The sequence below is a fragment of the Rana temporaria genome, chromosome 1 (assembly GCF_905171775.1).
Source record: "Rana temporaria chromosome 1, aRanTem1.1, whole genome shotgun sequence".
Classification (NCBI taxonomy): Eukaryota; Metazoa; Chordata; class Amphibia; order Anura; family Ranidae; genus Rana; species Rana temporaria.
In genome coordinates this window covers 534,449,479-534,463,376 of record NC_053489.1, presented here as the reverse complement: position 1 = coordinate 534,463,376, position 13,898 = coordinate 534,449,479, and the positions used below count along the sequence as shown (strand labels likewise).

Below are 13,898 nucleotides of genomic sequence, written 5' to 3'. Positions count from 1 at the left end.
GCTCATAGAGGGAAAATGCTACCCCAAGCTGTTACAATAAATAAATGAAAACACAAATTAAAATATGGATAAAATAAAATAACAAATAGTTGGGCATAGATGTAAAGCGCATAATGGACCGGGTGTGACATGAGCGAGCAATAAATAATGTATAATTAATACTCAGATAAAACGACTATCAAATATCACAATACTCCTAGCTACATGTGGTAACTAGAAAAATAAGAATTAAAAATATATAAAATATGGAGAAGAGGAGAGAAGGAAAAAATAATTCCAAGGGAATCAAAATCTATATTCAAACCCTGTGGTGCAAAGGTGTCGAGAGTAAAAACAGGATTCGAGTTGGCTCAGTGTTCTGACTTTGTGGCTGCCTCGCCAGTGTCTCACATAGGGCTCAATGCCCCAAAACTTTTTAAAATATTTTGGACGTGTTCTTTTATTCGTACTCGTAACAGTCTTTTTGTTATAATCCCAAAAAAATCTATAAAAAATTATTTTTCTCAGTTTAGGCAATACGTATTATTCTACATATTTTTGGTAAAAAAAAATGCATTAAGCATATATTGATTGGTTTTGCGCAAAAGTTATAGCGTCTACAAATTGGGGATACTTTTATTGCATTTTCATTTATTTAATTTTTTTTACTAGTAATGGCGGCGATCTGCGATTTTTATTATGACCGTAACATTGCGACGGACATATCGGACACTTTTGACACATTTTTGGGACCATTCACATTTATACAGCGATTAGTGCTATAAAACTGCACTGATTACTGTATAAATGTGACTGGCAGGGAAGGGGGTTAACACTAGGGGGGGCGCTGAAGGGGTTAAATATGTTCCCTAGTGTGTGATTCTAACTGTAGGGGGAGGGGACTCACAAGGGGAGGAGACCAATGTGTGTTCCTCTGTACTGGAAACACAATATCGGTCTCCTCACCTCTGACAGTACGTGGATCTGTGTGTTTACACATACAGATCCACAGTCCTACCGTGATTGCGGGCAATCGCAGGTGCCCAGGGGACATCGTGGCCGCCGAGCATGCACATCCGGTTCCGCGCGATGCCGCGCGCACGCCCCCTAGATGGCCGGGAAGCCCAGGACGTCATATGACTATGGGCGGGTAGGGAAATGGTTAAGCTAGTGCATTGTTGCTTCACTAACCTTTTCCTTCAATTTCGCTTCTAAATGGTTTTTTTTTTAATTTCTCACTTCCTGTTTCTCCTCAGGAAACGGTTAGTGAACCAACAATGCACTAGCTTAAAGGAACCTATTTAAAAAATAAAAAACAAACCTTTACAACCCCTTTAAAATAGAGGCATTTATTTATTCATCCTTTTTGTATCCTGAGGCGCGTGGTCCTCCAAGCTATTCCTTTCATCTGCACTTTGTAAAAGCTGACATGCCATCTTGGAAGCTCATTTGGGTGGCACCATGGTACACTTATTTCTCCCCTATAATATAAAGCAGTACTGGCAAAATGCAACCTATTGGACAGTAAGAAGCTGAAAATGTACAGATCATGGTCCTTGTATTGCTTGGAAGTAGACAAAGTTTTCTAGAGTGATTGGTGTTTAACTCCCTCTGTACTTAAGCTTTCAGGGTACCATGTCTAGATACACGTAGACTTGTGAAACTCTACAACTACTTCAATGTTACCTGAGGCATTTCAACCATTGTGTCTACTACAGGTCCAGACTATGTCAGAGATTACAGACCAAAGCTCCCTGACTTTACCCAATATGTAGGAGAACGAATGCCATCCCATGAAAGCACTAGTGAAGTGAAGTATTTATGTCGTGCTCCACCAGGCACTCCTGCACCGTTGCCTAAAGCACGTTATGTTGGCGGAATAGGCTGGGGAGTGTCCGAATTCACCTGCCTCAACAGAAGTCAGCTTTGTAGTAGCTACCAGATAAAGGTAATGTGTCTTTTGAACTTTTTGAAAGCACTTGTACTGTTATGCCGCCATGTTCGATGGAAGCTTGTTGTCGGACATTCTGACCGTGTGTAGACTCCATCGGACATTTGCTGTCGGAATTTCCGACAACAAAAAGTTGAGAGCTGGTTCTCAAATTTTCTGTCAACAAAATCCGTTCTCGTTAATTCCGAGCATGTGTAGACCATTCCGACGCACAAAATTTCATGCATGCTCTGAATCACGTAAGAGACGGAAGCGCTCGGTCTGGTAAAACTAGTGTTCGTAATTGAGATAGAACATTCGTCACACTGTAACGGACTGAAAAGCATGAGCAAAAAAAAAAAAGTGAATCGTCTCTCACAAAACTTCTACTAACACGACTGGTATTGAACTTCCCTTTTCTAGTGCCGTCGTACATGTTGTACGTGACCGCGCTCTTGGCGATCGAAATTTTCGTCGACATTTGTGCAACCGTGTGTACGCAAGACTAGTTTGAGCCAACATTCGTCAGGAAAAAAATCCACGGTTTTGTTGTCGGAATGTCCGATCGTGTGTACGCGGCATAATGGTCACATTTATTTTGTAATGGCTGCCTGCAAAAAATGCATGATTATGAGTAAGGTGACAGCTACATCTCTGCCCAATTGAGGCTCCATACAGACTTTTAAGTGCTAAAGTAGGTGACGATGGCATGTAGGCTTTTTCTGACATAAATAGTGTACATTGAGAAAGCTGAACAGCAGGAGACCACATTAAAACCTATTCACAGTCTAGCAGTAAAATTACTCTACAATAAGTGTGAAAACTGCCCTGATTACACCAATTTATTGCTACAAGTAAATGTGAAGCATTTTTTTAGTTTTTATGGCCCTGAAAAAATCAAGAATATATACAAAAACACTCTACTTTCCCTTTGACAACGTTTCCTATAATGGCATCCCAGTCTTAGTCCGTAGGGTTCAATATTGAGTTGGCCCACCCTTTGCCACTAAACCAGCTTCAACTCTTCTGGGAAGGCTGTCCACAAGGTTTAGGAGTGTGTCTATGGGAATGTTTGACCATTCTTCCAGAAGCACATTTGTGAGGTCAGGCACTGATGTGGATGAGAAGGCCTGGCCCGCAGTCTATGCACTCATTCATCCCAAAGGTTTTCTATCGGGTTGAGGTCAGGGCTCTATGCAAGCCAGTCAAGTTCCTCCACCCCAAACTTGCTCAACCATGTCTGGCTCCCAGTCTGGCTCCCAGCTCCCAGTTGATGGTGGCTTCACATGTGGACTCTCTGATCAGAAGTGCATTCTTTGACCAAAAGTGCCTGAGTTAAAAAACAGGAGTTTAAAACAGGAGTCTTCATTATTTTTTCCAATCACTGATCCGGAACAAGCTTGCAGCTAATAAAGTTGGAACTCTTGATATATAGATTCAGCGGTGCAGCAGACGCTCTCACCTTAGTCTGCTCACCCCAGGGATAGTGAGAGCAGGACGCTCTCACACGAGTCGGCTCTCCCCAGGTATAGTGCAGCCAGGCAGGGTCCTCCCAGCTCTCGGCTGCTGCAGACACAGCACAAAAAAACAGGACTCCCATAGTTTAACACAGGGGTACATATCCCCCCCCACACCCACCTAGGCAATTGATCCAGGGTTGCACCGATCGCCCGTTAAGGGGTCAGGAAGGAATTTTTTTTCCCGGTCGCTGCAGATTGGCACAGCACGCCTGGGGTTTTTCGCCTTCCTCTGGACCAATCGGGGAGAGAAGACTCAACGAGTGACGGCTCACTTGGATAGTCTTCCACCCATCACCATATAAGACCCCCCCAACCAACATTACTTCCCTGCGTTTTTTTTTCTGCGACCATGGGTTACCTAAAATACTCTGCAGAAACCATCCGGGAACTAAAACCATTTGCCTCTATACTCCCAGTTGTCACCAAAAAAGCTCTAAGGAATGAATGAATGAATGAATGAAAAACTTATATAGCGCGGCACATGCGAACTGAGCGACTGTTGAGAATCAATCGACGATCAACAGTCAAAAACTATGCGCAGGTACCCCTGCCCAAGCGCATAATATGCGCTTTGGTCAACACAAAATCGGCAGTAAAACACCGACAAGAAATCTATGATTTCATCCTTCAACACGATCTAGACTGCCTCTTCATCACAGAAAGCTGGCTGACAGCCGACTGCAACACCATTCTAACAGAATTGGTGCCAGCAAATTATCGCATTCAAATGCAAAACAGAGTGGGGCAAAGAGGGGGGGGCCTGGCGGTGATCCATAAGACTCACCTCTCGATCACCAAACCAGTCCTTCAAAACTCGCCTCCATTCATGGAAACCCTCACTCTGCAGCTGCAAACAAATCCCCAAGATACGGTCCATATGCTACTTTGCTATAGACCACCAGGCCCAAAAACGCACCTTCTCACGTCATTGACGGAATTCATCTCCACATATACCCTAAACATCAAACACCTTTTGGTGCTTGGGGATTTCAACCTCTGGGCCAACTCCTCGCTGGACCCCGTAGCCGACGCCTGCATCGACCATCTGGAAGGATTGGGTCTGCAGCAACTAATACAAGGCCCCACTCATGCCTCAGGCCATACGCTCGATCTCATTTTCAAACAAGATTTGATAATTGACGTCCTGAGAAATGAGCCGCAACCATGGACCAATCACCATGCCATCAAATTCACAATCACCAAAAATGCCAGCCCAAAAAAAAAACGACAAAACCGGTGACAACTCACTGGACTAGATCTCAGAAGAAGCTCCACTCGGAACTCTTCAAAACAACACTAGGGAACAAAATAAAAACAACCCAACAAAAACAAACAGCCACAGAAACACTTGACGCCATCAACAAGGCGCTACTACAGTCAGCTGACTTAGTAGCACCAAAACGCAAAACTTGCATCCGGAAAAACAACTCCAGCTGGTTTAATGACCAGCTGACGTTACTAAAGCAAGAGCGTAGAAGAGCAGAAGCTGCGTGGAAAAGGTGCTCTTCAGATAAAAACCACACCATTTACAAGATAATAACAAAGAAATATCACAAAGAAATCTTCACGGCCAAAAAAAATCATTTCTCCAACATCATCGCAAATGCCCTTAACCGCCCCCCAGAACTCTTCAAGCTGGTCACTCAGACTATGAATCCAGCTTGTTTAGAGGCCCTCAATTCTGATTCACAAGAATTTTGCAACAAATTATCGGATTATTTCATTAATAAAATTGAAAAAATCTGTGAAAGTATTCAGCAAAATGGAACCGTCACCAACTCCCCCCCAAATCACAAACCTAATACCCACATAAATCCACCGCAATCACCAAAATTCACTCTAAAACCCATTTCCATCGATGCCACTAAAAACATCATCAGGACTATGCGTAATAGCACAGCACCCAATGATATCATCCCCACTAAACTGCTGAAAGAAAGTGCCGATATACTGGCACCAGCTATCGCGCAGCTCATTAACCAATCATTCAAGGAGGGCATGGTGCCCACCTTGCTAAAACAAGGTACAATAAAACCAATTCTAAAAAAAACTACCCTTGACCCCAAAGACCCAAACAACCGGAGGCCCATAACAGCTCTATATGTCTTCTCCAAGGTAATGGAGAAAGTAGTTGTACAACAGCTGCAACTGCATTTAGACACCCATTAATTACTCGATCCGTTTCAATCAGGCTTCCGTCCGGGTCACGGAACAGAAACGGCGCTGCTCAAAAAATGGGATGGCGCTCTAGAGGCCGCAGACGAAGGAGAATCTTGTCTCCTGATACTGCTGGACCCAAGCGCGGCTTTTGACACTGTAGACCACGGACTACTACTGGCTAGGCTAGCTGAAGTAGCCGGAGTCGCTGAAGGTGTTTTACCCTGGTTCTCCTCCTTCTTGGTAAACCGATCACAAATAGTGAAACTGGGGTCTTTCACTTCTGAAAAACGTACGGTGTCATGCGGAGTCCCTCAGGGATCTCCCTTATCGCCCGTATTGTTTTATATCTATCTTCGCCCTCTCTTTGAAATCATCAGGAACCAGAAGTTACTTTACCACTCCTATGCAGACGACACACAACTGTATTTCCGCATCTGCAACAAAAAGGATCATTCTCTTGGACTAGAGAAATGCCTTACTCTAATAGATAACTGGATGACAAACAGTTATCTTAAACTCAATGGTTCGAAAACAGAACTTCTCCTGTTTCACGCTAACCGGAAAAATCACCCCGCGTCAACATGGACTCCCCCACCCATTCTGGGTAAAACTATCACCCCTAGCACCAAAGTCAGAAGTCTCATTTCGATACCTACATGACAATGGATGCACAAATAGGGTCTGTAGTCAGCAGATCGCACCATCTGCTGCGCCTACTACGTAGACTCACGCCCTTTATCCCGAAAGAGGACATTGCAGTCGTGGTGGGAACAATCATCAATTCCAGACTCGACTACGCAAATGCCCTCTATCTAGGACTCCCCAAATACCAAATCACTCGTCTGCAAGTCGTTCAAGATACGGCCGCTCGACTAGTGACTGGGAAAAAAACATGGGAATCAATCTCACCTTCACTGAGATCCCTTCATTGGTTGCCAGTAAAAGACAGAATCACTTTCAAGGCACTCTGTCTAATACATAAGTGTATTCAAGGAAACGCCCCCCAATATCTATGCGAAAAAATAAAAGCCCATAACCCCAATCGCGTTCTGCGATCCACCAATCAAAACCTCCTCCAGATACCCAAAGCCAGATACAAGTCCAAAGGAGATCAAAGATTTGCAGTCCAGGGACCTCGCCTGTGGAATGCACTACCAACTACCATCCGACTGGAGTCGGACCACTTGGCCTTCAGGAGAAAGATTAAAACCCATCTCTTCTGAGGTCAAGGGGTTCCTTACCCATGAAATGGATACAGCGCCCAGAGGCGATTCAGTTCGCATGTGTTGCGCTTTACAAGTCTCTCTCTCTCTCTCTCTCTTTATGGACCTTACTTTGTGCACTGCTGCGCAGCCATGTTGGAACAGGAAGGGACCTTATGTGCCCTTATGTGCTAATTTTAGCCTGTGACAGGGTGCACATATGCCTTGTTATCATGCCACTAAGGCTGAGGTTACGTGACCATAGTGTGATGACAGTATGTCACTCTTCAGGCCTGAGATGGGGGTTTTCATGCATTGTGATATTAGTAGATGAGGGAAGCAATGTGATATAAGCAGTTGACCTCTATAGTCTACGCTCTCTGTCCTCCTGAGCAGGAAGTTCAATTTACCTTTATCATTTATAGGTAAAACACCTTCTGTGTGCAGGTCCCCTCCCTAGCTCTAAGTACTTACCTGAACCCTATCTCGATCTAGCTCTGTGCCTAAAGGCAGCGGTTCTCTCTGCTCTTTCCCTCCTCATAGGACAGTAAGGCATCAAGGGGAGCCATTGGCTCCTGCTGCTGTCAATCAAATCCTATAATGAAGGAGCAGAGTGGGGCAAAGCCACACTGTCTGTAGCTATAGACACAGGGAGCACAGGTTGGGATCGAGCTTGCAGGTGTGCCATCACAGGAAGTGTCTTCCAATGGTGGAACACCAAAAAGAGGAGGGGCCAGGAGCAATCGTGGAGGCCCCTAGAAGAGGAGGTCTGCTCTGTGCAAAACCATTACATGGAGCAGGTAAGTATTACAAGTTTATTATTAAAAATTACCCTTTACGATCACTTTAGGAAATAGACATAACAGATCATGGAAAGTGTATTAAAAATCCTAATTATTTATAAATGTTATCGTCTCTACATGTAGATGTTACAGTTTCTCTATTTATTTGTATCATCAATTTATCCAGATTAATCACACTGGGTTATCTTATCCATTTATCCTTTTAAATTGAAATTTAAACAGCTCAGATGATTCTTGTAGCATGTTTTCTGGTTCAAGAGTTCAGTAAATAGGATCACATACTTCAGCACTGGGAAATACTTTTCTGTCATAGAGCATGATGAAACCCGAATGGACACCAATTTGTCAAGCATGGCTTACTAGTTTTAATTGAGAACTAAGTTCTTTGTCTTTTAATGTTTCTAGGTCAGGTTTTGTCACCGGAATTGCACATCAAGTACTTGTTTCTCTTGGTTTGTTCAATATAAATTAAATGACAAAGTATCATGAGATAAAATCCTCCTCTTGCTGGATAGCAAAGTTTAAAGATCTGCTATGGATGAATTACATCTGGTGTAAATAAAACAATTAATGAATCTAGCTAAATCAATTGATGAATACTGAAGCATAAAATAAAAGAGTTGTATTGAGCTTTAATTATATGTGGATAGCCATGCACTTAACCTCTTTACTTCCTGCACTCAGAATAGAACCACAGGAATCTATTCTTAATGACTAACCTCTGTGGCATTTCCTACAATGCTATTCTCCATGGGTCACCTCCAGGCCCGGACTGGGACAAAAAATAGGCCCGGGCATTTTAGACTGAGCAGCCAATTTTTCCAGGGCCCGGGGGGGGGGGGGGGGGGGGTAGGCGCAGCGCGGAAGACATTCGTGGGTGGCTGGTGTCGGCCCTGCCCTCCACACTGTAATGTACAGAAAACACTGTAATATAACGGGAACTGCATTGTAAAGGGGCACTGCAATGATTACAGTGCCCCTTTACAGTGCAGTCCCCTTTATATTACACTGTCCCAGTCCTATTGTGGCCATACAATGCTAGTACTGTCTGTCTCCTATTGTGCCCACACTGCCCAGTGACACTGACCTGCTCTCTTTTTGGTGGTGCGGTACAGCGTGGCTCTCTCTCTCTGGTGGTGCAGGAACAGTGTGTCTCTCTCTCTGGTGGTGCAGGAACAGTGTGTCTCTCTCTCTGGTGGTGCAGGAACAGTGTGGCTCTCTCTCTGGTGGTGTGGTACTGCACAGCATGGTTCTCTGGTGGTGCGGTACAGCGTGGCTCTCTCTGGTGGTGCGGTACAGCGTGGCTCTCTCTGGTGGTGCGGTACAGCGTGGCTCTCTCTGGTGGTGCGGTACAGCGTGGCTCTCTCTGGTGGTGCGGTACAGCGTGGCTCTCTCTGGTGGTGCGGTACAGCGTGGCTCTCCCTGGTGGTGCGGTACAGCGTGGCTCTCCCTGGTGGTGCGGTACAGCGTGGCTCTCCCTGGTGGTGCGGTACAGCGTGGCTCTCCCTGGTGGTGAGGTACAGCGTTGCTCTCTTTGTTGGTGCTGGGGCTATTAGTTCCCCCAGCACAGTCCTCTCTTTCAATTTACATGTCTCCTATAATAGCTGCCATAAGCACTCCTTTAGCGTGTTTTTGGTTCCCCCCCCCCCCCCCAGCAGAATGCATGCTGGGGAGTGTAGTTAGCTGCCTGCTGAAAACAATTGGGCCAACTATCTCTGGGACTACATTTCCCATAATGCCTTTCTGTTTCTTCCGATTGGCTGCTGTTGTGGGCACATCTCCTCACATGTGCTGCCGAGTCCCGACAAGAGAAGGGGAGGGGTGAGCGGGGGAAACGTCCTGCCAGCAGCCTGCAGCTCTCCCCCTTGCCCCACCGTGCAGACCGTGACACCTTGGCTGTAGGAGGAGGAGGAGCAGTCCCTGGGAGCAGAGGAGCGGAACTGTTCGTATCGGCTCTGAGGCTGGGCTGTGTGTGAGTGAGACGCACAGCTCAGCCGATGCAGCCGAAAGTTCCGCTGAAGGCACAGGCACGGCCGCATAGTGGTATCGGCGAGCGGCGGCCGCGGCCTGTGTTAACCATGTTCAGCCCGCGGTCAGCGCTTACCTACCGCTGTGCAGCCTGAACAGCAACAGGCTACGGCGCGGGTGGCCCTGGCCGGGTCGGCCCACCGGGCATATGCCCGGTCTGCCCTATGGCCAGTCCGGGCCTGGTCACCTCTAAATTATATAAAACATATTGAAGTCTAGAACAATTTTTGTGTTCAATTGCTGAAATGTATACATGGAGATTATACAAATCCGATGGAATTTTTCGTCGGAATTCCGTTCAAGCTGTCTTGCATACACACTGTCAGACCAAATTCCGACCGTCCAAAACGCGGTGATGTAAAACACTACGACGAGCCGAGAAAAATAAAGTTCAATGCTTCCGAGCATGCGTTGGCTGCATACGTCGAAAATATCTCCTAAACCTTTACGGTTTAGGAGATATTCCACTCGCAAAGAGCCGCTGACTGCAGCGGCGCATGCGCACAGGGGATTCTCGGCTGAAGGCCCGGCAGATGCCGGACCTTGCCGGAAAGAAGGCTCCCGTGCTCATGTGCGGGAGTGACGACATTGCGGCTCCAGCCACTCGCCGCGATACCCAGAAGACACGCCGAGGCAACATGTCAGCTACCTCGGCGTGGACCAGGTAAGTTACCGATGCCTCGTTCTAAGGTAAGTATTTCATAATGAGCTAGTATGTGGTGCATACTAGCTCATTATGCCTTTTGCCTTACAGGCGACAAAAAAATAAATAACACATTTCTGGGACTATGCAACCGCTTTAAAGTTGAACTTCAGACAAATATAATCAAAACACAGCAGTTATTATATAAAATAATTGATTCCTTATACGTCTATACTCCTAGCACTTTATTCTGTTCTTATACTGTTTTTCTATTGTTCTTGTTTTACATTTGTTCTAGGGGAGACCTATTATTTACTGTTGACACCCGTGTATTTCGCACAGCTACGTTGTGCACAAATGCCATAGTTATCAGCAGTAGTATATAATTTATAGCAGTATATGGCAGCAGTAATATGGAGCTTAGTGTGGATACTGTTGCTGTCTAGTAGCAGTTTGTAAACACAACTCGCTATGTTCTAAAGGAGACCCTTCTTTTATACATGTATTGCTTCCAGAAAGAGAAAATACATGCTCACAATGATAAATGGTAATGTGATGCATTTTCTGTGAAATGGATAAAATCTATTAATACAAAAAAATAATAGCCTTGAAATTAGACAGCACAGTGTATTAGAATAATAATTAAACAGTTCTGTCATTACAAACATGTCTTAACTTTCAAACTTGCATTTTCTCTTACTACTGAGCGGGTGTAAGCTTATCAAATACAAGAACACCCTCTCCAGTAGGGATGGAAAGAGCAACAACCAAAAGTGTTATATATACTGTATATATATATATATATATATATATATATATATATATATATATATATATATATATATATTTTTTTTTTTTTTTATTGTACTTGAGTCTTATCATTACAGTTACATGAAATGCATTTATAATGATGAATAAGGATAAAGAGGATCTGGATGTCCCTACAGACAAGGGGCCAGATTCTCAAAGGCGTTACGACGGCGCAACACCATTAGCGCCGTCGTAACTCCTCATCTGGCCCCGGGTATCTATGCGACTGATTCTTAGAATCAGTTGCGCATAGATACCCATTAGATCTGACATGCGTAAGGCTGTTACGCTGTCAGATCTTAAAAGTAATTTTTTTTCCCGCCGCTAGGTGTCGCATCGTCGTTTTCCCCGTCGTCTATGCAAATGAGGTAAGTACGCGAAATTTTCCGAACCTACGCGCGTCCGACGCTGAGAATTTACGTAGTTTCCGTAGCGTACGCGACGCGTAAGGTTGCCCCTGCTATTAGCAGGGGCAACCAATGTTAACTATGGCAGTCGTTCCCGCGTCGAAGTTTTAAAAAAATACGTCGTTTGCGTAAGACGTCCGTGAATGGCGCTGGACGCCATTTACGTAAACGTCTAAGCAAATGACGTCGGGGCGACGTCATTTAGCGCAATGCACGTCGGGTAATTTACCCGACGGAGCATGCGCAGTACGCTCGGCGTGGGAGCGCGCCTAATTTAAATGGTGCCCGCCCCATTTGAATTGGGCGGGCTTGCGCCGAGCGAATTAACGATACACCGCCGCAAGTTTACAGGAAAGTGTTCTGAGAATCAGGATGTAAACCTGTAAACCTGCGGCAGTGTAGCGTACAGCACATACATTACGCTGCCCAGGAGCAACGTTAATGTATGAGAATCTGGCCCTTAGTCTACATTTCAGAATTATATGCATTTCCTAGCAATAACCATAGACCGTAAATAAAGTATAGACTGAACACAGTGGGCCAGATTCAGAAAGACTTACGACGGGCGTATCAGTAGATACATCATCGTAAGTCCTAATCTCAGCCCGCGCAAATTTAAGCGTATGCTCATAATGAGATACGCTTAAATGTTGCTAAGATACGACCGGCGTAAGGCACTTACACAGTCGTATGTTAGATGCATATTTACGCTGGGCGCTAGGTGGCGTTCCCGTTGTTAAATATGCAAATGAGCAAATACGCCGATTCACGAACGTACGCCAGGCCGGCGTATCTGTTTACGTCGTTTGCGTAAGACTTACGCCCGGTGTAACGTTACCCCTGCTATAGTGAGGCGCAGCCAATGTTAAGTATGGACGTCGGGACAGACGTAATTTACGTCGTTTGCGTAAGTCGATTCACAATTGAGCTGGGCGTAAGTTACGCTCACATCGCTTTCATTGACAATTAGCGACGTGATTTGGAGCATGCGCACTGGGATTCAGTCGCGGCCGGCACATGCGCAGTTCATTCGGCACGGGGACATGCTTGATTTAAATGATACACGCCCCCTACCCGCCGAATTTGAATTCCGCCGGGTGATTTACGCTACGCCGCCTCAACTTTACAGGCAAGTGCTTTGTGAATAAAGCACTTGCCTGAAAAACTTGCGGCGGCGTAACGTAAATGACATACGTTACGCCAATATAAAGATCCGCTCTCCTACCTGAATCTGGCCCAGTGTCTATATGTATTCATATTTGGTGGTTGAGCACCATGGGGGCTTTTGCCATCACAAGGAGACCCGTGGTGTGGTTTGTAGGTGTATTATGGGTTTGTGGAGGGAAAGAGGGAAGGTGAGTGATGACAGGGTTAGATACATTGGGGGAGGGGTACTAAGAAAGAGAGAAGAGAGGCATGGTGGCAAAGAAGTTCAAAGAGGGAAAGATGGTTAGGCCCAGGGCTGGACTGGGACAAAAATTTGGCCCTGGACTTCATCCAGACCGGCCCACTTTAATTCAATAAAATGCCCCCACATCCATTATTGTATATCATGAGAGGGTGAGAGAGAGGGAGGGTTGAGGGAAAGGGGGTGAGAGAGGGGGGTGAGTGTAAGAAAAAGAGAGTGAGTGTAAAAGAGAGGGGGTGAGGCGTTTTTTAGGCGCTTTTTGGCTAAAAATGGCGCCTGTAAAGCGACTGAAAAACGCTTCCGCTGCAGTCCCAGTGTGAAAGCCTGAGTGCTTTCACACTGGGGCGCTGCCAGGGCAATATAAAAAGTCCTCCAAGCAGCATCTCTCTTTTAAAAAAACGGCCCACTGAGCCATCGGCCCACCGGGAAACTCCCTGTAGTCCCTATGGCCAGTCCATCCCTGGTTAGGCCCTAGCTTAGAGCATGTTATGGCCTAAAGAAAACAATGAGAAAAGTGGAGGGGGGATTTCCAGTAGAGTAGCATGAGCTTAACTAAGTGTGTCAGTGTTGGGGTTACCCAACTACTATATAAAGTGAACAGTATCTCCGGTGAAATGGAAGATATCCAGTAGTGCCATGTTTTCCTGAATTTTTACTTTTTTGGTTACATAGTGAATGACAGTCATTTTATTTTTGGGGAGTAGATAAACAGAGGGGTCATCCTCTAGGTCGACCTTGGAGAGCGTGTGGATGGTTTATTTGACCAATCCCCAGTACTCCCACAAACATGAACAGATTTCAAAGTATACAGTGCCTTGAAAAAGTATTGATACCCCTTGAAATTTTCCACATTTTATCATGTGACAACCAAAAACATAAATGTATTTTATTGGGACTTTATGTGGCACAAAGGTATGAAGAGGAAGGACAATTATAAATTGTTTAAAAAAATAAAAATTACAATGTGAAAGGTGTGGTATTCAGCTCCCTTTACTCTGCTACCCCTAG

At 45.2% G+C, this 13,898-nt stretch overlaps 1 protein-coding gene across 2 annotated transcripts in view; it reads left to right on the top strand.

Annotated features, from left to right (window-relative positions):
• Nucleotides 1-13,898, top strand: part of C1H4orf45 (chromosome 1 C4orf45 homolog) — an 84,273-nt gene that overhangs the window by 26,118 nt on the left and 44,257 nt on the right. For both annotated transcript variants that reach the window (XM_040332411.1, XM_040332418.1), the window contains exon 4: nucleotides 1,698-1,927. In XM_040332411.1, the coding sequence (XP_040188345.1) occupies nucleotides 1,698-1,927 (230 nt within the window). The remainder of the gene's footprint in view (nucleotides 1-1,697; nucleotides 1,928-13,898) is intronic.